We start from the raw sequence: 26,908 nt of genomic DNA on the forward strand, positions 1-26,908 counted from the left end.
CCTGGGGCTCAGTTGGGTTTGTTGCTGGTGTATCTCTCATCTTCCTGTGTAGCAGCAGCCCCGCCTGAGCTTCTCGACAACCTCTTGGGGTTGGTGGTTGAGTTCCCCAGACTTATGATTCTGGGGGACTTCAACCTGCCGTCCCTGGGAGGTTCGGTTGGCTTGGGAGTTCATGGCCTCCATGATGGCCATGGACCTGACCCAAGTGATTCAGGGCCCGACTCATGGGGGAGGTCACGACTCAATCTTATTTTTTTATCTGGAAGGTGGCTAGATGATCTGGGAGGGGGATTTCCAGCTATTATACCCCTGTCATAGACCAATCATCACCTCCTGCAGCTGGCCTTCTGTTTCACCACCCCCCATCACCGGGTTGCAGAACCGACCAGATGGTTCCACCCCAGGTGCCTAATGGACCCTGAATGGTTCCAGGTGGGGCTTGGACCCGTGCCTGCCATCTTTGCTCACAGCCAGATCGATGCCTTAGTGGAAGCCTGGGAAAGGGTAGCCACTGAGGCACTCGACCACGTTGTGCCCATGCGGCCCCTGTCCCAGCGCAGATCCCAGCGGGCTCCATGGTTTTCTATGGAGCTCCGGGAGATGAAGGGTCGGAGATGGAGCCTAGAGAGCTGCTGGAGATCCAGCCAGTCTGAATCTGACCAATTGCGGTTAAGAACCTTTACGAGGTCTTATCTCGCAGCGATGGAGGCAGCAAAGTCCAACTACTTCGCTGCCCTCATCGCGTCCACAGATAATCACCTGGCCGCCCTGTTTAGGGTGACTCACTCCCTCCTTAATCAGGAGGTGAGGGAGAAGCCCTTGCAGGGTCGTGCTGAGGAGTTTAGTCAGCATCTGGTGGACCAAATTGCTCGGATTCGGGACGGTCTGGACTCTGACTGGGCGGAGTCTGATGGGGGGAGACGAGCGGTCTTGGGAATGTTATCTGGGAAGAATTCAACCCTGTGACTCCAGAAGAAGTGGACAGGATCATGGGGAGGCTGAGTTCCACCACGTGTTTATTGGACCCGTGCCCCTCCTGGCTGGTGTATGCAGCTCGGGAGGGGACACGAGGCTGGCTCCAGGCAGTAATAGCTGCTTCTTTGAGGGAGGGTAGCTTCCCTGCCGCTTTGAAGGAGGCAGTGGTGAGGCCCCTCCTCAAGAAGCCTGCCCTGGACCCGGCTATTCTGAACAACTATCGTCCAGTCTCCAACCTTCGCTTTTTAGCAAAGGTTGTTGAGAGTGTGGTGGCACATCAGCTCCCTCTGTTCCTGGAGGAAGCTGATTATCTGGACCCATACCAATTGGGTTTTAGGCCCGGGTACAGCACGGAGACGGCATTGGTCACGCTGGTGAATGATCTCTGGCGGGCTTGTGACAGGGGTTGTTCCTCTGTCCTAGTCCTATTAGACCTCTCAGCAGCTTTTAATACCATCGACCATGGTATCTTACTGTGGCGCCTCAGGGGGTTGGGAGTGGGTGGCACTGTTTTACAGTGGTTCTCCTCCTATCTCCTGGATCGTTCGCAGTCGGTATTGGCAGGAGGGCAGAGGTCGGTCCTCTCGCCCCTCCTGTTCAACATCTATATGAAGCCGCTGGGTGAGATCATTTGTGGTTTGGGGGTGGGGTATCATCAGTATGCTGATGATACCCAGCTTTTTATTTCCACCCCAAACCAACCCAGTGATGCCCTCGACATGATGTCCCATTGCCTGGAGGCGGTTAGGGTCTGGATGGGGAGGAACAGGCTTCGACTTAATCCCGACAAGACCAAGTGGCTGTACATACCGGCAGTCTATTCCATCTTTAACTATGGGGGGGTGAGGTGTTACCCCCCGTAGATAGGGCTCGCAACTTGGGTGTCCTCCTGGACTTACAGCTCAGCTTGGAAGATCATATAGGAGCTGTGACCATGGGGGCTTTTGCCCAGGTTCGCCTGGTGCACCAGTTGCGGCCCTATTTGGACCGAGATGCCCTACGCACAGTCACTCATGCGCTCGTGACCTCTCGAATAAACTACTGCAATGCTCTCTACATGGGGCTGCCCTGGAGGACCACCCAGAGGCTCCAACTGGTGCAGAATGCCGCCGCACGAGTGGTGATGGGGGTCTCCCGATACTCCCATGTAACACCTCTGCTCCACGAGCTGCATTGGCTTCCAGTTGCCCTCCGGGTGAGATTCAAGGTGCTGGTGATGACCTATAAAGCCCTAAATGGCATGGGTCCAGATTATTTAAGGAAGCACCTTCTGCCGGCATCAACTTCCCATCGTCCTGTGCACTCCCACAGGGAGGGCCTCCTCAGGGTGCCGTTGGCCAGGGAGTGCTGGCTGGCAGCCCCCAGGGGGAGAGCATTCTCTGTGGCTGCGCCCACCCTCTGGAATCAGCTTCCTGTTGAGCTCTGGATGGCTCCCGACCTTCGCTCTTTTCGCCGCAACCTGAAAACCTGGTTATTTGAACTTGCAGGCCTGGACTGAGGGATTGGGATTTTAAACTTTAGAATTTGTCTTGTTGGGGCTAACTTAACTTAATTTAATTTATTTTTTAACTTTGTATACCATCTTTTAACTGCCGCGTACACCACCCCGAGTCCTTTGGGAGAGGGGCGGTATATAAATCCAATAAAATAAATAAATAAATAAATAAATAAATAAATAAATAAATAAATAAATAAATAAATAAAATGGAACGAGGATGCAGGGAAGGAAAGGAAAGGCAGTTTGGTTATACAATTGTAGATTACATAACATCTATTAACCATTATAATGTGCTATAAAATCCATTTTACTGAGACCTTTTCAAATAACCTGAAACCTTTTGATGGATGCAAGTTCAGCAATTTCTTCATCATTTGTGCTATTAAGTTTCTTTTTTTCTAAAATGAATATCTGCGATAAAATGTCTTAGGATAAATATATAAAGCATCCTTTATGTTTCTGAGATTAAACTCAACATATTTATAAAGCTAAACAAAGCAAAGTAGTAATGGTGACTACTAATAGTTATTTGTTTTAGTTCATAAGTTATAATCAGTTTGGAAACATAATTTCCATCTTACTATCTTTCAATTGTTGAAAGATTTCTTAACAATTATAGGTAAGTTCCTAATTTATTTAACTTGTTTAGAGCAGTACTAAATGTTGTAAACTACAGAATATTTTTTAAAAAGAAAGATCCCAGAAATATCAGGATCTGCTCAATTAATCAACCATCCCATTATTATTGATTTCTTAGTCTACTTTAAATTCCTGAACAACCTATTTTATTTTGAAATAAGATTTAGATAAGTTGTAAAATTTGCATTCAAGAAAATGTGGTGAAAGAAGCTTTGGAAAAGACCATTAGTTTAGGATTCACCTTAGGCACAAAGCCAGCTGGATGACCCTGGGTCAGTCACCTTCTCTTGTCCCTATGGAGAAGACAATGGCAAACCACTTGTGAAATCTTGTCCAAAGAACTGCAGAAACCTGTCCAGGTTGTCTTTGAGAATTGGACATGATTGAATGGAAGTAAAAAGAACAATATTATTCTAATTCAGCAAGTGCTTCTCAAACCATTGCCCATATCTTTTTCTTCTTTCTCCCCTGTTGCTATGTTCTCAAAGTGGTTATATAAAGGAAGCTTTTCTTTTATCCATCCTGTCCTGTCCTCCCCTTTTATTAATCCACTCTGTGAATTTTGCTTTCATAGGTTTAGCTTGGACTGTCCAACCAACTGCTACACAGCCAATAGAGATCCGCCTGGTGAATGGTACAAGTCGCTGTGTAGGGAGACTGGAAGTATTCCATAATGGGGTGTGGGGCACTGTTTGTGATGATAGTTGGGGCATGGAAGATGCCCGTGTTGTCTGCCGGCAGCTGGGCTGTGCAATTGCAATATCAGCATTAAGGGAGTCCCATTTTGGCCGAGGAACTGGTCGCATCTGGATGGATGAAGTTCGATGTGTAGGGACAGAGAGCTTCCTCAATCAATGCCCATCAAGACCTTGGGGAGACAATGATTGCCATCATGGAGAAGATGCTGGTGTTGTATGCTCAGGTGAGTTTGTCAACTGAGAGTTGTGTCATAATTGGTATGGCTGATTGATACTAAGGTTTCAACAAGTGAACCTTTCCACAGCATGGGTGGAATTATTGTAGCCCACTAATACTTGAGCACTAACCAACTGTTAAATGCACATATGCACTAAAAATAGGTAGATAGATAGCATCTTTGGAATAATAAACACAAGCAATAATGTACTACAGAACATATGTATTGTACATACTTCAGTGAAAATATTATCTCAAGTGATGATAAATAGTGTTTACCACAACCAAGGAAAGGCATATGCATAGAATACCTCCAGGACATTACAAGAGGACAGTTTAACTATCCCTTGGAATTAAACCCATTAAACTCTTTCTGCAACACCAAAAAAACTCATGAACCAACATGACAGTTCCAAATTGTAAAGATATCTTCTAGTTAAGCTTGATTTCTATTTTTTGTAGTTTGCCTGGCATAATTATAGAAATGGTGGATCATTGTTTCTTCTGGGATGGATTTTTTGATATCTCAATCCATCTAACAGTTCTGGATTGCGCATATGGTCCCTATACCTGCACTAATTGGATCTAATTCCACTTAGCTTCTAAGACTGGTCAGGTTTGAGTACCATTATATTTAAGAAGGGTAGGGTTGATAAAAGAAGTAGAATATGGTTGCTCTTTGTGTAGCAGGGACTCCAATCTTCTTTGCCAGATTCCTGTCGAAAGTACAAAACAGTACCACCATCTTCAAGAAGTATAATTTATTTTTCACATAGGATTTTCTTCCATGAGAGAAAGGAAATGGAATGACACTCAATGAAATCCAAATTACATAGCCTCAGATGGGATCAGGTTCTGGAAAGATAGCAGATAAAGGATGGGAAAGGGAGAATTTTCTTAACTAACTTAAAATCTCCCAGTATCTGCTTTGTCATGTAATGTGGTCCATATATGAGGACCCAGATTGTTGGGGGCAATTAAGCTGACTTTGTAATAATGCCGCTTGGGGTGTGTGTGAAAGCCCTAATAAGCAGGCATATACATAGAATGAAGGCTACTGCTAAGCTTGCAAGCCGCCCTGAGTCTTCGGAGAAGGGCGGGATATAAATGGAATTAAATAAATAAATAAATAAAATATGTTTCTAAAAAACTTCAGCAAATTCCCAGAAGGTAGATTAACTTACTGCTATTAAAAATAAAACAAACATAGATTTCCAGTCTATGTTGTTGGAAGAAACAAAGATGATGCATTTTGTTAGAGTATGCTGATGGTGATCTCACACAAATTTTTACCAGTAGATGAGAATTCTGGTATCATTAAAGCTGTGACTGCTTTTTTAATATATTTTTTTATTTTATTGAAATCATCCACAACTACATCATAACAATACATCGCAGTGCTTATTAAAATTCTTTTAAAAATACAAAACATAATAATAAACATTATAATGATTTAGACAAGTTGCTGTTACATTGTATAATCAATCCTTCCCGTAACCATCCCTTTTTGTCAACCATTCATACCACGGTCTCCAAGATAAATAATAATCTGTATCCCCCTTATCTTTCAACAGCGTGGTCAAATGGTCCGATTTCGCACAATCAATGAATTTCTCGATTAACAGATCCTCGGGAGGACTAACAGAATTCTTCCAATATTGAGCCCATAATATCCATGCCGCCGTTAACAAATGAGACATCAAATACCATGCAGATCTATTCAGATTGTCTGGTTTTAAGCCTAACAATAACGTCTCAGGAGTCAGTTTAACAGAATGTCCTAAAATCTCATTCAACCATATATGAAGCCGATGCCAATACTTCCTCGGTTCACCGCAGGTCCACCACTGGTGGTAATAGGTGCCCTCTCTTTCTCCACACTTCCAACATGTTGGGGACACACCCAAAGACATTTTACCCAATCTAGCTGGAGGGAGATGCCAACGAAACATCATCTTATAAGCGTTCTCCTTATACTCAGGAGATTTCGTTAGCCTAACATTTTTCTCCCAAATGGACCGCCAATTATCACAATCAATTTGGTAACCCAGATTCCTTTCCCAGGCGACCCTAAAGCCCTCTGTAAGTTCATTTAACCCATCCATATCCAATAGTAAAGAAGAACATTTTGCTAGCAACTTCTCACTTTTCCTGAAAAGAATCTTATCGAATACTTGAGCTTCTCTAGTAATCCCTGGCACCACTCTCTCCTTCATAAACTGACTGCAAAGCTGCATATACGCCCACCAATCTACTTGGATACCTTGTTCCTGCAATTGCGATTTAGATTTTAATTCTCCATTTGAATGCAATAATTCTTTATAAATCACCCTTTTTTCTGGGTTAAACACATTAGGGTAGGTCAATGTTTCCATCGGCGACAGCCAATACGGTGTCCTCGTATAAAACTTCTTCCTATCTAACGACCAAGCCTCTAATAGTATATTACGCAAATAATGCAAAGCTGTGACTGCTTTTGTATGCAAGTTATAAACATGTTCTTTGCTTACTTTTTAATCCAGGAATGGCTGCTCTGAATGGCTGCCATTAGAATCCCCTGCATTAAATTAGTTTTTATTCTCTCTTTTTCTTCATCTGCAGAGATGAGACTGGCAGGTGGTTCTACTCTTTGCACTGGCAGGGTTGAGGTGTTGTTTAACCAAAGATGGGGAACAATATGTGACAATGGCTGGGATTTAGCTGATGCCAACGTGGTGTGCCGGGAAGTAGGCTGTGGCAGTGCATTAGGAACAGCAGGTGCAGCTAAATTTGGACAAGGAACTGGTCCAATCTGGATGGATCAAGTAAACTGCACAGGGGAAGAAGACAGTCTAAGAAAATGTCCACCAAAAAACATGAGAGAACACAGTTGTAGCCACAGTAAGGATGCTGGCGTGGAGTGTGCAGGTAATAATCACAAAATGTTGGAGGAAATATTGTATATTCTGTTCTTCTTGTTTGTGGGCTATTCTGTCCATCTTTTTTTTTAAAAAAAAATTCTGGATCTGTGAAATAAATTCCAGCATCAAACTGGATTAGTCTGGCAGATTGTTAATGAAACTCATCCTTTGAAGAGTGTTCCTCATGCATTGTCTTACCAAGTGTCAATATCCCTTTCTTTCAAAGATGTAAGGCAGGTATAAAGGGAAAGGATATTACACAAAAAATAAAATATCCAAAAAGAAGGAAATAGCAGTTATTGCCATGGGGAAGGGAACTAATAGGAAGTTAGTCCAAGTCTCCTTGAAAGAGATAAACGATCCACCAAATTTCCCTCTTTCTTTTTCCTGAAAGTGTCATCCACCAATTATAAGGATGACATAAAAAAACCTTCCATGGGAGGTGCTCTCTAGAAATTAAAGATGAGGCAAATGAGCTGTTTACATGTTGTTTTTCTTTCTGCATTGTTTTCCTCAATTGTCTTATGAAAATCCATTATATTTCCTACTATACCTTCTGAAAGCAAGGTTTTGTGATATTCTTAGATTCCCTAGAGGAAGGAAATATTTAATCTGCAGAGCAGGGGATGACCAAAGTTTATTTTTTATGAAAAATAGAAATTATTTTCCCTTTTCTGACACATTTTCCCCCCCCCCAAAATTCCACTCAGATAAGCAGTCCATTTATTTTTGCACGTGTATGTCTGCATTCATATATCTGGGCATTTGTACCTGGAAATGAAAATATGGATCATTTGTACTTTAAGGTCATAATAACTACAGAGGTATGGAATTATAATGGGAATGATGTATAAATGATCACTTGGAATGGCAAAGAAAACGATGCATGATGCATTTTAAAATATCATATTATCTTCATTATGAATCTTTAAAATGGTTACAAAACTACTCAGAACAGTTGATGAGAGAGACATCATGTTACCAGTTTAGGCCATTAGTAGGAAAAGTTCCTGTTTTTGAATCAAACATAGACTCATGCTCATAATATCTATTTTATTTATCCAATTTATATGGTCACCCATCTCAGAAAAACTCATTCTGGGTAGTGTACAAGTAATAAATCAATAATATAAAAACAGTTAATAAAACTAGAAAACAATTATTATTAAAATATAAAAAGGCATAGGAGAGAATGACTATTAACCATAAGAATGGAGTCATCTTAGAATGTCACATTAGAATGTCATATTCATTTGCATGTACAAACATAATGAGGGCTACAGTGTTAAAAGAGATCTTGGTGTATTGCAGAAAAGCAATTGTGCAGTAAACTATCTCCAGCAATGTTCATTCCTTATCAATGTTTCCTTCTTCAGAACCACCTGAGATCAGATTATCAAATGGCCCCAATCATTGTTCAGGGAGAGTTGAGATCTTGCATGAAAAACTCTGGGGAACTATTTGTGATGACGACTGGGACCTTGATGATGCCAAGGTTGTATGCCAGTATTTAGGCTGTGGGAATGCTCTGTCGGCTCCACGAGGTTCTCGTTTTGGGCATGGAGCTGGTCCTATCTGGCTGGATGGTGTGAACTGCACAGGGTCAGAGACAGCCATCAGCAAATGTCCAACAAAAGCATGGGGGGAACATGACTGCACTCATTCGGAAGATGCTGGAGTGGTGTGTGCAGGTAAGAAGCACTTGTGAAAACCCAGGTCTGAAGCTGAGTATGGGATTTTTTTAATATCACTTTTTCTGAAAACATTTCATAAATTCATGGTTTAGTGGATGAATAAACTGCCTAATACTTACACATTTATTTGTTAATTCACTTTTTGTTTCTATTTATGCATTTATTTGTTTTATATTTGCATCTATTTTAACAGCTTTCTTTTAAAGGTAAGCCTGAAGTGGTTTCAATGTAAGAAAAAGATGCTAAAGAAATAAGTAAAAATAATAATAATAGGAAAGCAGAAGTTGCCTAAAACTGGCGTGTGGTTTTGAGAGGCCCTTCAAGTTGTTTCCTTATTAAGAGGAAAGAAAGCCTGGAAGAACATGTCAAAATAAATAATATAGTACTGAAAATTATTATATCACAATAAAATACACTGATCTATCAGAGGCTTGTTGTGATATACCATTTCTGAAATGTAACTTGCAAATAAACAAGTTGTCAGCTCTTATTTCAGAGAACATTCAGGAATGCTTGTGAGAAAAAGTCAGTGAAATAAGGCAGTCTTTCCCCTATCTTGATACGTATTTTTGTCAAGAGAATGGGGGATGGATCATGGCAACATAACATTTGTTTTCCTATCAGGGTAGAATGATGAAGAAGTGTGAAATAAGCCTTGATTCCAGTTGACTGTGTGTACATATCATGTTGCTTTTTTGAAGCAATATGGAAGTTGCTCACCATTGCTTTCTTCCAGGAGGTAGTTTGTTTTCTGCATGTTGTTTTGTTGATAATCCAGTCCAGCCTATCTCTTGCAGTTCTCCCATTCAAGCACTAAGTACACCCAGGGCTGCTTGGCTTTTTAAGATCAAAAGATCATGCTACTTAGTGGGACTTCTCTTAGACAGGAAAGAAAAAACTTCACATTAAGTGATATAGCAAAGACTGGTCCAAAAAAATGTAGCTCAAAGCCCTTCCGATGGTCACCTAGAGTGTTGATGTGGGCAATGACAAAAAATCTGGGGGTCTTTAAATGGGCTGGCTTGGATATATCATAAAGAATCAGATGTGATTTTGTTCACAGGGTCCTTTCTGCTATCTCAAGATTTAGGATTTCTGATTTCTGGTTATATTTTTAAAAGGTGTACAAAGTTTATATAATATTTTTGTTTTCCCCTGGTAAATATGTTTCCCCTCAGAGTTGTGGAAATTGTAATCAGAGGATGTACCACTTTGCTTACTTCTTTTGTCCCATCAGAACTTCAACTAGCAGGAGGATCTACTCGTTGCGCAGGAAGGCTTGAGGTATACCACAACAAGCAATGGGGGACTGTGTGTGATGAGGACTGGGATTTAAATGATGCCAATGTGGTGTGCAGAGAACTGGAGTGTGGAACTGCCCTAAAGGCCACTGGGGGAGCACAGTTTGGACAAGGATCTGGAACCATTTGGCTAGACAGAGTGAACTGCACAGGGAAAGAAGCTTTTTTGAATGAATGCCCAAAAAGACCTTGGGGAGAGCATAGCTGTGACCACAGCAGGGATGCAAGTGTGGAATGCTCAGGTAATTTGGTCAATTAAGTTGTAATCAGTAACCCAGATCAAAATCAGACTCATGGTTTGGTTGCCAGTTGTTCAACCATGGCATAGTTTCTGGATAAAACTGACATATCTTGGCTCAGCTCAAGTTAATGAATGATTCCTCGGAATAAGTTACAGATATTTGGCAGACATGCAGGCATAGCAGAATTTAAAGTTATGTCAGTAGTCCTAAAAGTAGCAATAGCTAAATGGTCTCTCACCAGACTCCTCTGGAAAGAAAGAAAGAAAGAAAGAAAGAAGAGAGAGAGAGAGAGAGAGAGAGAGAGAGAGAGAGAGAGAGAGAGAGAGAGAGAGAGAGAGAGATATCCAAATTGGTGAACAAGCAAGTCTCTAATAACCACCTGCCATTAAAAGTCAACAATGACTACACAGCACATAATTAATCAAAGATTACCTGAGCTGTTTAGTCCCGGTGAAAAGAAGAAGAAATCTTATAATGAGCAGCAACATGGGGGGAGAGGTTATTACAACAGCCAAAATGGCAGTTGCAGCATTACTCTCCAAGCTCCGCCCTCTGTGCATGTCAATATATATACCATACGAAAGGAGCATGCTTGGTTTGGGATGCTTTTGTTGCCCTCTTCCCTCTCCATGGATGCCACTAATGATGAGCTTAGAAATTGTTTTAAAACACATGCTTTAAATCATCCCTTTAAGCCATGGTTTGTTTAAAGAGCACACTCAGACAAAAGAAAACAGTCTTGCAGATCAAGAAAGTAATATTTTGTTTGCCCAGTTTCTAGTTCCTTCCATTTTAGCAGGGTTTTTTTTTTCGTCTTGTATCCTTGTCCTTTAGGCTTCAATAAAATATTGTGTGGGGCATAAAACTGATCAGGAATAAATCAGGAAATGATAGACAAACTTTACATTTCTGGTGATACAGCATGCTAAGAAACAGTTGAAGCCAACAATGTCAGATCATCAGTTACTATGTTAGAATAAATCATGGTTTAATCCTTGACCATTCACAAATCACAATCAAGCAAGGCACCTTATGACAGTGTGACACATGAGGTCAGATATAGGTCCAGACTCCTATGTTGATTTTACCTAATTTTCATTCAGGCTGTTGCGAGAAGTGGGAAAGTAATGCTGACTCTAACCATTTCAGATCCCAGTAATGTCAGATTGGTGAATGGTACAAGTCGTTGCTCTGGGAGAGTTGAAGTGCTGCACAACCAACAGTGGGGAACAGTCTGTGACGATGGCTGGGAGCTCACCAATGCCCAAGTTGTGTGCAGGGAACTGGGCTGCGGAATAGCTTTAGCAGCCCCACGAGGAGCAAAATATGGAAAAGGAAATGATCCCATTTGGCTGGATGATGTCAAATGTAAAGGAACAGAAGTTTCTCTCCGTGACTGTCGTCTAAAATCTTGGGGAGAACACAACTGCAACCATGGAGAGGATGCTGGTGCTGTGTGTTCAGGTGTGCACTTAGGGAGGGGAAATATATAATGGGGTTGAAGATTGACCGAAATAATAAGTTAGCATTGGTTTTTTCCCCTCTGCATTTACTTCTCATTTAGATTTTGGCTGTCTACATACAATTGCCCTATATATGGCTCTGCACACCATCCTAAGGTCAGGGGTAGCTGTTGGGTTGGAAGAAGATTTAAATGTTTATTCAATTAGTATTTGTTCCTTCTTATTTCCTGGTATTTCTATTTCTTATATACTGAAATTAAAATGTTGTTTCCTCAGTAAGGCTGAGTTGTTCATCTCAAGTAAGTAATCTGCTTCTTAAAAATGGCTCTTCTATAAATGTCAAGAACCAAGTTTTCTGGAAGCAAAAAAGGTCAAGCTTTTCCTTGTGGAATAAAACAAAAATTAGACATGATGATGAGTATGAGGAGGAGGAGGAGGAATTTGAGGAGGAAGAAGAGGATGAGGAAGACAAGGAGCACAAGAAAGACAAGGAAGACAAGGAAAATGAGAATGAGGAGTAAAACCATGCTTCCTAGCAAGAAGCTGTATTCCTCCCCTTTAGGTGAAATGGACCACCAGTTAGATATTCAAAAACCTTGTGAACAATTTATTTTATGATGCTGTGGTTCTTCATTCTTTCATTTCCCATCAGAACTCCGACTGGTGAATGGTTCAGGCCACTGTTCCGGAAGAGTGGAGATCTTTCATGACCAGCAGTGGGGGACTGTGTGTGATGACCGCTGGGACCTCAAGCATGCTGAGGTGGTCTGCAGGGAAATGGGCTGTGGTGTTGCTTTGACAGCACGAAGAAAGGCATATTTTGGACAGGGAAAAGGGCCAATATGGCTAGATGATGTGAACTGCAAAGGAACAGAAAATACCCTCAGTGAATGCTCAGCAAGCACTTGGGGAACAAACAACTGCCACCACCAAGAAGATGCTGGGGTGGAGTGTGCAGGTTAGTTTTAGCTGATTTTGGATTTTTATTTTATTCATTCCAATTGCTTTGGTGATATTTAGTATGCCTGAATATTGGGATATAAATTCTAATCTTCATAAAATCTATAAAGAAAAGACATTTCATATGGAGAAAATATAAATGTTTTGAAATAATATTTTTGCTAACCTCCAAGAAAGTAGTTTCAAGATAGACCAGCAATTGTCACACATTTTAAATGAACTCATGGCTGGGCATCAACTAACTGTCAAAGAAAGTGAAGAGAGCTTCATCCTGATGTTTGTTAAACCAGACTGGAGTCTTTCAGTTACTAGATTCTCACATCATACTAAGACAAATATTGTTTTTTTTAAAAAATCTGGTTTGTTAAATGACCAATGGTTCTTATAGTTCACATAGTATATACTCATAATCAATCATTTGCAAGGCATAGTGACTAACTTCACAAATTGCATCATTAAGCTGAAAGTTAATAAGCTACTTTATGACCTACCATAATGGGCATTATTACCTACAGTAGTGGGGTTCCAGTGGTGGGGTTCAAATATGTGAACAGCTGGTTCTCTGTGTAGATACTGCTTTTGAAAGACATTATATTGAGAATGATTAAATTCCTGGCTCAGTTAATTGGTTGGGAAGAAAATAAACAGACCTCTGGCTATGGGGGGTGAACTATTACCCCCCGTAGATAGGGCTCGCAACTTGGGGGTCCTCCTAGATTCACGGCTCACCTTGGAAGACCATATAGGAGCTGTGACTAGGGGGGCCTTCGCACAGGTTCGCCTGGTGCGTCAGTTGCGGCCCTATCTTAGCCGGGATGATCTATGCACGGTCACTCATGCGCTCGTGTCCTCTCGTCTGGACTACTGCAACGCTCTCTACATGGGGCTGCCCTTGAGGACCACCCGGAAGCTCCAACTGGTACAGAATGCAGCCGCGAGAGTGGTGTTGGGAGTCTCCCGATACTCCCACGTTACACCTCTGCTCCGTGAGCTGCATTGGTTGCCAGTTGTCTTCCGGGTGAGATTCAAGGTACTGGTAACGGTGTTCAAAGCACTCCATGGCATGGGGCCGGAGTACCTCAGGGAACATCTGCTGCCGGCATCAAGCTCCCTGCGCCCTGTGCGTTCCCACAGAGAGGGCCTCCTCAGGGTGCCACCGATCAGAGAATGTCGATTGGTGGCCCCCAGGGGGAGATCCTTCTCTGTGGGCGCTCCGGAGCTGTGGAATCAGCTACCGGTAGAGCTCCGGATGGCGCCCGATCTTCGCTCCTTTCGTCGCGATCTTAAGACATTTCTTTTTGTACAAGCTGGCCTAGCCTGATGGGGATTGCTGGGGTTGTTTTATCTTTGGTCTTTTAATTTTTCTTGGGGTTTTTAGCGCTGTATTTCCATTGTTTTTAACTAGGGCAATTGTTTAATCTTTTTTTAATGTTTGTATTTGCTATTTTATTCTGCCCTGTGAACCGCCCTGAGTCCTCAGGGAGAAGGGCGGTATATAAATGTTATTAAATTAAATTAAATTAAATTAAAATTCAAGAAGGCACCCTGATAATAACAGACAATTACCTCATTAAAAAGTCCTGGTATAATTTCTACTTTAATCTTTACAAAAAACAGGAACTGGACATGCAAAAATTAGATGGTTATTTATAAAGACAACATTTTCCTAAACTCTCACAAGCTCAGCGACAGTATATGAACAAACTATCTTTGAAACATCAGATAGTCTCACAAATCAATACTGTAAATGTTTTGAGGACCAACTCCTACAGCCATTAAAAGGTATAATAAATGGTGTACTATAGAAAGCAATAGTGCCTCAAACTTGGAAAGAATTTAACATTGCACTATTACCAAAGGATCAAGATGTCTTGAGGATAACAAATTATAAATCAATTTCATTACTCAATAATGATTATAAACTTTTTAATGCAATACTGGCAGAAAGATTGAGTAAGGTTTTATAGAATTATATTGACAAAGACCAATCTGGGTTTTTGTCAAAAAGACAACTAAGAGACAATGTTAGAACTGTCCTGAATATTATTGAATGTGGCATTGAAAAATACCAAAATGAGAAACAAGCAGATGTAATATTTTTAGATGCAGAAAAAGCACTTGACAATTTACCGTAAATTGTGTTTTCATGTTTAAAGTCCTGGGAGAAATTTATTCAAGTGATTTAAAATGATTTATATTTCACAGTAAGCAAAGATTATTATTCATTCTTATTAAAGGAGTGTGTGAAATTCAAAAGGATATGAGACAAGACTATCCCTTAACTCCTTTGTTGTTTATACTACTGCTGGAAGTTTTGAATAAAGATATTATGTAGGATGAGAAAATAATAGGCATAAATATTAAAAAGGAAGTTTATAAATTGAGAGCATTTGCTGATGATAGTCATATTTTTGCAGGACACAAAAGCAGATATAGAATTACTTGATGAAGAAACTAAATGACTTTAGAGCATTACTAGGCTTCAAAATAAATACACAGAAAACAACAATGCTTGTCAAGAATATGGTTTTTCAGAATTATGAAATATTGAAAAAAGTCAGGTTTCGAGATAGAGAAAAGGTTGAAAGATCTTGGGGTTACATGGACAAATACAAATTTTATTTTTTTTCAGAACAACCTTCTACTAGATGTCAAATTATATCAAAATTATATCTAAAAAGACCTTTTAACATGTGTAATTTGCAATTACCCTTATTGGGTAGAATCTCTGTAATTAAGATAAATATTCTACCAAAGATGTTATTTTTATTTCAGACTTCACTGATACGAATAACTGACACTCAAGCAATGGCAAATGGATATTTCTAAGTTCATATGGCAAGGAAAAAAGTGTTAGATATTAATTACTGCAAGTTGCTAAATAAAGAGGAGGTTTGGGTTTAACAGATTTGAATTGTACTTTGATTTCTGCTGTTTGGTTTGGATAAAACAGTGAGACTCTTCAAAACAAGAGCCATGAATTAGAGGGCCATGAACTAAGATTTGGATAGCATGCCTGTTAGGGTATGACAAAGTTAAAATAAATGTTGATTTCAACAATCACTTTGTTAGACATGCTATCCTAAGGGCTTGGAGCAAATATAAAACAAGATTCTCTGTGAAAGTACCTATTTGGGTGTTACTTCAGGAAGCCTTTTTTAGAAAAGAAATAATGGCAAGACCAGACTGGTGGACCCACATTCAAATAATATTTTTTAATCAAGGTGAACCTACCCTCAAATCTAAAAAAATTGGAATCAGAAGGACATGTCTTTCACTGGTTTACATATTTACAACTGAAAGAAAGATTTAAATTAGATTTTAAAAGTCATGGATTTGAGTTTGTAAAAAATGAATTAGAAATTGCACTGTGTGGTAATAATGAACATATTATTGCCAAGGTGTATAAACTGTTAGTGAAATTGAATTTGGAGAATGAGTATGTGAAAACTTGTATGATCCAATGACCAAAGAGCTTTGGATATCATATAATGCTTGAACAATGGGAAAAAACATGTGGATGAAGGGTTTAAAATTTACATCAAGTTATAATTTAATTTTTTATAAAATAATGTCCCATTGATATTTAATAATAGTAATTAGATTCATATTTTAATAGAGAAGATACCTAAACTGAATGTAAAAATAAAACCAGAAACTTTTGTTTTAGAGTTAATGGGCAAAGAACTTGTCCCAAAGGTGCTTTTTCCAAAAAAGCAATGGACATTTCTTGGTTTTTTTCTTTGAAAATGTTAGAACTGAAGATGCTTCTTGGATTAGAAGCAAAACAATTGATTAATTCTTGTGTTGAATTAATTTTATTTTTAAGATAAAAGTGGCAACAGTTTTTCAACTTTAACTATTAGGGCTTAATAAGAGGTATACCAATCTCTTATTCCAAAGTTCTTGTAATAACTAACATTGCTCTTTAATAGCTTATTTTAAAAACTGCAGGGGGGGGGGAGGGATTTCCTTTGCTCCATTATCTGTCAGATTTTCTGCCCTTTTTCCTTCTACCAACTGGAAAAAAATATTTATTTATTCATTTATAACAGAGGAAAGGAAAGGAAAGGAAAGGAAAGGAAAGGTGAAGATAGCCTTTTGTAATAATAATAGTAATAGTAATAGTAGTAGTAGTAAAGTTGGAAGGTGTTCTGTACCAGCCTGCTACCGGCCCTGCAGAAAAGGCAGGGACAACCCCTTTTACAAGAAGGCAAGAGGCTGGAATTAAGCCTGCCAAATTTATTAACATAAAAACACAGAGCAAAGAGAGCAAACACGAACCATGAAACAGGAGCTTTTCAAGCGATTGCCTTCAGCAAACCAGCCCTCCCACGCATTCCCCTTTTATACAGTTCAGGGCATGGCTTCTCTCTGCCTCCTTCCGAGATGCCCCATTGCCTTCCTCTGTTTACTCCTGATTGATTGCCTCCTGTGTCTGGTGTCCTTGAACAGGGCCAGCTGTGGGTCATCTTCATCTTTATCCACGCTGTCAGGCTCACACAGCTGGGTCTCTGTCGTGACCAGGTGGGAGGGGCCTGGCTGAGGGCTCTGCGGAGCCTCAAGGCCATCATCAGCAAGCTCTTCAACACCCCCTCCCTCCTCCTCTGAGTCATCCGACCCAACTGCCGAACCGACAGGCTGACCCTGAATCACAACAGAAGGGACCTTGGAGGTCATCTAGTCCAACCCCCATTGGACTAGATGACAAATGGCTGTCTTGTCTTTTCTTAAAAACTTCCAGTGTTGGAGAATTCACAGCTTCTGGAGGCAGGTTGTTCCACTGGTTAATTGTTTTAACTGTCAGGAAATTTCTTAGTTCTAGGTTGCTTCTCTCCTGGATTAGTTTCCATCTGTTGCTTCTTGTCCTGCCTTCAGGTGCTTTGGAGAATAGCTTGCCTCCAGCAACAGAAAAATATTATTGTTCATAACAGTTAATAATGTCAAAATCACATTTAATTTAATGATAGATAATAATAACTAAATTGCAAAGAAAAGAAAAGTAACAGTGGGTTGTAACCATAAACCCAAAGCTTAACAGGCAGGTTGTTCCACTGATTAATTGTTCTGTCAGGAAATTTCTCCTTAGTTCTAGGTTGCTTCTCTCTTTGGTTAATTTCCATCCATTGCTTCTTGTCCTGCCTTCAGGCACTTTGGACAATAGCTTGACTCCCTCTTTGTGGCAGCACCTGAGATATTGGAACATTGCTATCATGTCATCCCTAGTCCTTCTCTTCATTAAAAGCAAACAAGAATTATGTCCAGCATATGTCTTGATCCAGTACATTCCAAAGACTGTTAGAAAATATAATTAGATTATTTTCTAACTAGATTATAAAAAAATAATCTAAAGCTTTTGGAGAGATAGTCACCTGGTTCACAAAAAAATGAGCACCTCCAGACACATTTGCTGATTTTTCATAATGAGGCCTTCTACCAGGTGTGCTTGCAGATAACCAACATTTGAAAAATGAAAGTTTGTCAGAATAAAATGTGGTTATCTCAGTTTATAGCAGAGTTTCTTGACACAGTTCCCCCTCAAAAAATAAAATAAAATTGTACAGACAAGGGTTGTTAGAATTTGGGGACAAAGATTAAAAAATGTTCACATCAATTTTGTGAGGAATTTCCTCAATGTCAATGGTCTTCTGATAATATCTTCTACCTTTTCAGATCCAGTGGAGCTCAGGCTAGTCAATGGCTCACACCGTTGTACCGGGAGGGTAGAGGTATTTCATCTCCAGCAGTACGGGACTGTTTGTGATGACAACTGGGACTTGAATGAAGCTGTTGTCGTGTGCCGATACCTTGATTGTGGATCAGCCATTTCTGCCCCTCGTTCAGCTCGGTTTGGCCGAGGAACTGATACTATCTGGTTGGATGATGTTGAATGCACAGGAAGTGAAGTTTCCCTTGGTGTTTGCAAGGCCAAGCCCTGGGGAACTAATGACTGTAATCATGGGGAAGATGCTGGTGTTGTATGTTCAGGTAACTAGCTTTGAGCATGTATTCCTATACTAGGAGAAAGCAACACAAAGATAGATAATCAGATTTATTTCCAACCTTCAGCTGTTCTTGAACTTCATAGAAGTTGTTGGTTTGAACTGCTTTGTAAATTTTTTCATATTCTCCATCAAAGGCTTTTGAATAAGGCCCAGCAGGAGTAATAGACTATTACACTGATGTTCTTCTTGTAGACTTCACAAAGGCATCTGTTTGGCTATTTTGGAAAACAGGATATTGACTACATTGGTATTTGATGTTATCCAGTCCAGTCTCTTATATTTTGCCTGCCGATAATGATTTCTTCCACAGGGAAAGGAGATTATTTATTTTATTTATTTATAAAATTTATTGGCCACCCATTTAACCTCAGGATAACTCTAATTTCTAAAAAGAGTGATATATGGTTGAGTGCTGCATTGCAAATATAATCAATTCCAAAAGAAGAAAACTAGAGAAGATTCAAGTTCACACTGGAAAGATATTGATATCATCTGTCATATTTATAATCAGTCAACAATAGAGAGAATTTAGTAAAAGTAATACTGATGTATTCCCATAATCTGAAGTAAAACATGTGTTTACAAAGCAAACCATCTCTCTTAATTGTTCTGTTCTTGCTGGTTTTTCTAAACACCATTGTAGATCCAGCTCAGTTTGAAATATGCTTCTTGTCTCTTGGGAAAAGATTTTTTCACATCCTGATCTTTCAGAACACATTCTCTAGGAAGACAATCGATTTATCTCTTTTATTTTCAGAGAATCTCAGGCTAGTCAATGGCACAAATCGCTGCAGTGGAAGAGTAGAGATTCGAATACCAGGAAGTGATGAATGGGGGACAGTCTGTGACCGGACTTGGGACTTAAAAGAAGTAGAAATTGTGTGCAGGCAATTGGGCTGTGGAAGTGCTGGATCGGCTCCAAAAGGAGCTCATTTTGGGCGTGGATCAGGCCGTATCTGGATGGATGATGTCAATTGTGAAGGCACAGAAAATTCCCTTGAAGAATGCAGAGCAAATACCCAGGGGACAAACAACTGTGTTCATGATCAGGATGCAAGTGTTATTTGTTCAGGTAATTTACGGTGGCAAAGTTGTGATTTGTGATCATTTTTGCATTAATGACTTTCATAGCACATAACTTTATTAAACATATTAAAAGTGGGTAGACCAATAGCAGTGGAGATCTATGTGACATGACAAGTAGGACCTTCCAGATATACAGTAACTGTTGTGTATAAGCATCTAAATTGTGACATTCTTTTAGAAATACTATTTGGGGCATACATCAGAAGACGTTCTAGCTCTCATTGTCATCAGCCTGACCCCAGTCACCCTATGGATTAGCATTCTCCATGCCCCTCTGTCTTGCACTACCGACTTCAGATCCACCATGGTCATCTTTTAAAGTGTTACCCTTTATAGTATCCAGCCAGCAAGTACTCAGATTTCCCCTTCTCCTTTTTCTGCTGATCACTCCCAGCATGATTGACTTTTCAAGTGAATTAGCTCACATGACATGGCCAAAGTGTCACTTGAAGCAAATATTACTTGATGCCTCGGTTTGGTGATCTTGGCTTCTAGTTTTGGTGAGATTCAGTCTAGGACTTCTTTGTTTGATATTTTTATAGTCCATTGTCTATTGTGTTTTGAAGACATTAATGATCACATTTTGAGAGAGGAGTGAAGGAAACCATTTATGCCAAAGGGGAAAATCCTTTCCTCAATAGAAGTGGAGGCCTCAGGTACAATCTATCTCCCTTTTTCATGCTGGTCTTTCATCAGTCCCCAGGAAGATTAAAACCACTTCAAAGGTTCACCAGAGAGGTTACACTTAAGGAATCACCTAGGGCAGTGATGGCGAATCTTTTAGAGACCGAGTGCCCCAAAACAGGCCTGCCCCACCTGCCCCTGCTCTGCCCCCACTCTGCTGCTCCACCCCCACTCTGCCCACTCATCCACCCCCACTCTGCCCCTGCCCCACCCACCTGTAGGGCCACCTGCCACCATGGCCCCCCTCCTCACAGGGGGGAAAGTACTTTGGGCAGCTTTTACAGGAAAGAATACTTAAAATCTTAAAGAGAGGATCAGATCTCACTCAGTTTCATCCGCGTTGCTTTGAAGTTGCTTGGTGGTGCTTTTGACTTTGGCTGTCAGCAGCTTAGTGACCAGCCATATTGGTATGGCTAGTCTTTCCCTCACTGGTTTGGAGGGCTTACCCAGATCAAACAGAAAGGCTGCCACCCTTCCACAATCAAACACGGTCCCCTCCTTGCTTATCGCCCATTCAGGGTGACTTTCGACCCTTTCCAGGGTCCCCCAGTGGAATGAATTCAGATGTGAAAGACAGAGCTTTTCTTCCTGCATCTGTGGCACTGCAATGGCAAGCTGGAAGTCCATGCCCTAACCCTAACCCATACTAAGTTTTCTTATTTTCTTCAGCCATCCAGTGTCATCATCACTTTTCAACCCAGGTTAGCATGGCACTGACCTCATCAGACTTTGTATTTTTAAAATATTTCTTAGGGAAATATGTTAAGTCCTACAAAAGCCCTGCAAATATATATATAGTATGTTATATGAATTCCAGGAAAACACAATACATTTACTAACAAATTTTCTATTTGGAGGAAGTATTTTGAGATTGCAAAAATGGGGTGAAGCCTAGTTTGGACACCCTTAATTCACAAGAGAAATAATAATAATAATAATAATAATAATAATAATAATAATAATAATAATAATAATAATAATAATAATAATAATTTAATTTATAGTAAGTTTTGCTTACTATAAAGAAAGAATCACTGAATCAACAACTGGATTTAACATCTTCCTTTAAGACTTCCTGATAGCAGTTTTAACCTTTACTGAGCTTTCTGATGCAAAGTCATTGGCAACAAACTGGCCTCAGACTTTAGTCACCTCAATCAATGGAAAACATTTTGCCATATTAACTCAGCTATGTTTCTTTTCCTTCTCTGTATCTTCCTTTCATTCATTTCTAACAGACAGGATAATCCTACAATTTCCTTTTATTTGCCAAAGGTTCTTCTATTCTACTAAGTTACTAGATAGAGGCAATGGCGGAAATAAAGTGAAGGCAAGTGAGCTAAACTCCTTAGAACTGGAGACAAGAAGTCTCTATCACTCTCCCTTGTCCCACACTTTCATAAAACCTCATTGCTCAGGGAAAAGCTTCTACATCTTGCCACAAAAATGTAGATAATTAGTATGAAAGCAAAGAAATAGTATATGTCTTTGCTGCCATATGTATTGATTGCCTGCAATGCTGGGCCTCAATAGGAACATTAACAAATGAGTGGGAAGGAAGGAAGGAAGGAAGGAAGGAAGGAAGGAAGAAAGAGAGAGGGAAAGAAAGAAAGAAAGAAAGAAAGAAAGAAAGAAAGAAAGAAAGAAAGAAAGAAAGAGAAAGAGTAAAGGGACATTGTTGCTCCTAATTCTTTCTCTGTTGCTATTCTTGTTGCTCCAGTTTTTGCTGGAAGTGAAAGACCCTGAATGCTTCTCCAGCATCTGCTGAGGCCTGATTTCCCTCCCCTCTTTTGGTTTTCCTTCTTCACCAATTTCCAGCTCATGAAGATTGAGTATAAAGAGAATATGCTAATTATATCTGAGCTACAAACATCTGGATAACACTACATGGTAATGAAGAGATTCTGTTATGTAGTGGCTGTCTAGATTTTTTTAGTGTGGGAGTAGTATGCCTAAAAGATTAAGACTTTGAGGTAACTAAGTGGGGAAGGGGTCTTCTGAGAAGAAGACTCATGAATCTATTCTGAATTGGAGGTAAGAAGAGGTTCTTTTTGAATTGAATGGTGAATTAGAGCAAGAAGAAATGCAAAACTTTGAGTGGATGAAGAAGAAGAAAGTCGATTCTTCTGGGACTTTAGCAGAGAAGGACCTATAAGATTCTCCTCTTCCATTTCTTCCTCTAGCCTCAACTACCACAACGTGTTTGGGGAGAATTTATATATGCACTGTCTCATGCTTGGGCGGGAAGTCATGAGGAAGGTTTTTCTGAGGAGAAAGACAGAAAGATCTGTTTGTAGGCTTGAGTGGATTAAAAGTCGTAAGATGCACTATTTAATTTGTATTAAATCTGTTTATTCTGTAGACACTTTCACCCTCAATGTGGCAAAGATAAGATTGGAAGATGGTCCAAATTCCTGTGCAGGGCGGGTTGAAGTCTATCACCAACAGCAATGGGGAACTGTGTGTGATGATGGATGGGGCATTCAAGATGTAGCTGTGGTGTGTAAGCAACTAAAGTGTGGCATTCCTTTGGAATCCCTGTCTGGGGCACACTTTGGAAGAGGTTCTGGCCCTATTTTTCTGGATGATGTAAACTGCACTGGGACAGAAATGTCAATCAAAGAATGCCGAGGACGTTCCGTAGGAGAGCATGACTGTGATCATGCAGAAGATGCGGGTGCAATTTGCTCAGGTAACTTTCAGATGAGGGAAATTGCAAATTAAATACAAATGCTTGTAGCTTGAAGTTTAATATTGTGTGTGTATGTATAATTTCAGTTTGGAATAAAGGAAGGGTCTGTTTTTAAGCTCAAAATCCTTTATACATTCCAGAGATGTATTTACCCTGAAATGCACAATCAGAAATATGGAGAATAGAAAGCAATAAGGAAGGAGGATGAACTAGAGTTAAAACAACTAATATATCTTTGTTTCCTACAGTTGTTCAGTTTGTTATTGCACATTCTTCTTCAAAGAATGCAATAGTTCTTCTGCACTAAATGCCTGCCCAGAACTACAGGTTTTCCATTAGGTACAAAAGCTGTGTGGTCATAAATTTCCCCACAAGGGCATAAGGAAAACATTCTTGGCTTCAAAGCAAATTTAATGTGCTTTGTTCTATCCCCATTCAATTCTTGATCTTTAGCAATGCAAGTCTAGTCCTTTTTCGAAAAACATTTTGCACTATTGTTCAGAAGCATTATATAAATGTTTCTTCCCTCTCACCACCTCCAATTAGTCTGTTATCACTTAATGTTGCTCTAAACATAGTGCAAAACACCAGTAAACTATTTTATTAACATCTTCCAACTAGGATTTTAAATATATTTAAGAAACTATATCTGAAAACGTATGCTGCCGGATGTTCTTTGTTGCTTGATTAAATGTTTTGAGTATTAATTTCCAATTTGTAATTGAATAATGAATTAGGTGAATTTATATGAAATAATCAAAGCCTATCCTTACAAAACTATGCCAACCATGGAAAAAAACTTTTTCACTATATTATAAGTCACTGTATAATAAAATTAGAAAATTCAACAGCCTTAGAGAGGCAAAGTTTGTCAGTTTTACAGGGTAGACCAGACTAAGAAACAATCCCATATAGACCTGAACTATTTATAGTAAAGCTTTAGTGGCAGAATCTGCAATCTGCTTCTCTCCTCCTTCCTTCCCTCCCTTTATCTTTGGATGAACCAGGGAGGGGCTTCTCTGAGACATTATCTCAAATTATTTTCTTGACTCAAGCTGAAGTTCCACTTTCCTGTCATGTTAGTAGCAGCTTTTTCTTCTACCCTTTAATGCCATTCCCTATGCCCCCTACAGGGATGAAGGCCAAATATGGCTTGTTAGGCCCATGCCTCGGTATGCATATTTCCAATGAGACACACTGAGACAGGAAGATCATTTAATTACAATTTATCAAAATATTCAGATAAAAGGGATTCTTCTGATTCAAACAGGGAATCCAGATCCTTAGCATACATTTCATTTTATAGCTAACACATCAAAGAAAATTGGGCACTGATTTAATCTTTGTTTTAACTTTTGTATAGTATTGTATTGTTATTTATATGCCCTGTGAACCGCCCTGAGTCCCTAGGGAGAAGGGCGGTATACAAATTAAATAAAACGTAAACGTAAACGTAAAATGCAAAAGAAAAGTTGATTGGACAGTATAAAACTAGCCTCCCCTTTGTAGAGGAAATCAGCTACATGTAGTCAAACATGCTGCATGTGTGTCCATTTAAATGAGGTCTTATGACAGAAGGGGCATAAAATTCAAGATGTTAGCAAAGAAAAGGCTGTCTGGAGTTCACAAAAAGACAAACCAGATACCAATTAGCACTAACAAACTTTTTCTTATCATAAGATAGTCTCCAACCATCCCTTCTATAGTTTATCTTTTCAGTTTAGGAATGTTAGAGGCTATCAATCAATCCATACAGCAATAGGATAACAAGTTTTCCTACATTCCAGTCTGTAATGGTTTGATAAAGCCTTATCATCATTTTAAAACAGAGAAAAATAATTTAAATTAAAATACAAAGTAACTAAGTTAAAAATATTACAAAATCCATCTCATGCAACCTTCAGGGGTTAAGTTAAATGAAGGGGTTAAGTTAATCGAAGGGGTTAATGGAAAATGGATGCATACATGCATAGTTTCTAATAAGGTAAGGTAAAGGTTCCCCCGCACATGCGTGCTAGTCATTTCCAACTCTAGGGGCCAGTGCTCATCTCCATTTCAAAGCCGAAGAGCCAGCACTTGTCCGAGGATGTCTCCGTGGTCATGTGGCTGACATGACTAGATGCCAGAGGCTCATGGAACGCTGTTACCTTCCCACCATAGTGGTCCCTATTTTTCTACTTACATTTTTACGTGCTTTTGAACTGCTAGGTTGGCAGAAAGTGGGATGAGTAACAGGCTCTCACTTTGTTACATGGCACTTGGGATTCGACCTGCCAAACTGCCGACCTCCCAATCGACAAGCTCAATAGCTGACTCCAAATAATAATTTGTTACTTCGATTGATTTATTTCCTCTTGATTTGGATAAATTGTTTTAGATCCAGATTACTATCTGGCAAAGCACGCACTAGCATTCTTGTGTTGTCTCTACTATGCTTTAAATAATTATTGCCATAAAAATTCTATATAGCCTTAAGTCCATATTGTAGTCCATATTATTCTTAACCACCACAATAACATATTTCTTTCTCTATAAAAATATTTGATTAGATCCTTATTTATCTACTTAAGTTAATTGAAGAAGTTAGGTTTACAGACGAAGGATCAAATAGTATAGGGTTACTTATTTATTTATTTATTTATTTATTTATTTATTTATTTATTTATTTATTTATTTATTTATGGGACTTATATGCCGCCCTATCTCCCGAAGGACTCAGGGCGGCTAACAACAATAAAAACAACAATACAAAAGTTAAAAGAAATTAAATAAACAGCCCCAATAAATAAGTTAAACTAAACAATTAAAATTTAAAAAAACATTTTAAAAAACCCTGTCGTCAGTCCAGGTCAGCCTGATGAAAAAGGAAAGTTTTAAGGCCGCGGCGAAAGGACTGGAGATCCGGGCTATCCGGAGCTCAAGGGGGAGTTGGTTCCACAGGGCTGGCACTCCCACAGAGAAGGCCCTCCCCCTGGGGGTCGCCAGCTGACATTGTCTAGCCGACGGCACCCTGAGGAGGCCCTCTCTGTATGAGCGCACTGGGCGATGGGAAGTCATTCCCAGCAGCAGACGGTCCTGCAAATATCCCAGGCCTAGGCCATGTAGGGCTTTAAAGGTAATTACCAGCACCTTAAATCTCACCCGGAAGACAACCGGTAACCAATGCAGCTCACGCAGGAGAGGTGTAATATGGGAGTATCAGGATGCTCCCATCACTACCTGCGGGGCCGCATTCTGCACCAGCTGGAGCCTCCGGGTAGTCTTCAAGGGCAGCCCCATGTAGAGAGCATTGCAGTAATCTATCCGGGAGGTGACGAGTGCATGAGTGACCGTATGTAGGGCATCTCAGTCCAGATAGGGGCACAACTGGCGCACCAGGCAAACCTGGGCAAATGCCCCCCTGGCCATGACTCCAATATGATCTTCAAAACTGAGTCGTGAGTCCAGGAGGACGCATAAATTACATGCCCTATCAACGGGAGGTAACACCTCTCCTCCCATAACCAAAGATGGAACTTCTTGGACAAGTCGAGATGCCGGTACATAAAGCCACTCAGTCTTGGCCGGGTTGAGCTGGAGCCTGTTCTTCCCCATCCAAATCCGTACTGCTTCCAGGCAATGGGATATCACATCGAGGGCATCGCTGGGTTGGTTTGCGGTGGAGATGAAAAGCTGGGTATCATCAGCATATTGATGATACCTCACCCCGAAATTTGAGCAGGGAGTTGGAGTACAAGGCCTCCAAGGTTTCTTTCAACTTTGTTATTCTGTAAACTCATACTTAGAATGCTAGAGAGGAAAACAAATCCTTCCAAAATATTAACTGTGCCTGAAATGATCTCAAATTGAGCACT

At 40.1% G+C, this 26,908-nt stretch overlaps 1 protein-coding gene across 1 annotated transcript in view; it reads left to right on the forward strand.

Moving 5' to 3' along the window:
* The window catches only part of LOC310650016 (scavenger receptor cysteine-rich domain-containing protein DMBT1-like), a 39,110-nt gene that overhangs the window by 9,358 nt on the left and 2,844 nt on the right, over nt 1-26,908 (forward strand). The window contains exons 2-10 of the mRNA XM_083378851.1: nt 3,687-4,034; nt 6,629-6,934; nt 8,304-8,618; nt 9,859-10,164; nt 11,314-11,628; nt 12,280-12,585; nt 18,261-18,575; nt 19,350-19,664; nt 22,725-23,054. Of these exons, the coding sequence (XP_083234977.1) occupies nt 3,687-4,034; nt 6,629-6,934; nt 8,304-8,618; nt 9,859-10,164; nt 11,314-11,628; nt 12,280-12,585; nt 18,261-18,575; nt 19,350-19,664; nt 22,725-23,054 (2,856 nt within the window). The remainder of the gene's footprint in view (nt 1-3,686; nt 4,035-6,628; nt 6,935-8,303; nt 8,619-9,858; nt 10,165-11,313; nt 11,629-12,279; nt 12,586-18,260; nt 18,576-19,349; nt 19,665-22,724; nt 23,055-26,908) is intronic.

Source organism: Vipera ursinii, assembly GCF_947247035.1.
Source record: "Vipera ursinii genome assembly, chromosome: Z".
Classification (NCBI taxonomy): domain Eukaryota; kingdom Metazoa; phylum Chordata; class Lepidosauria; order Squamata; family Viperidae; genus Vipera; species Vipera ursinii.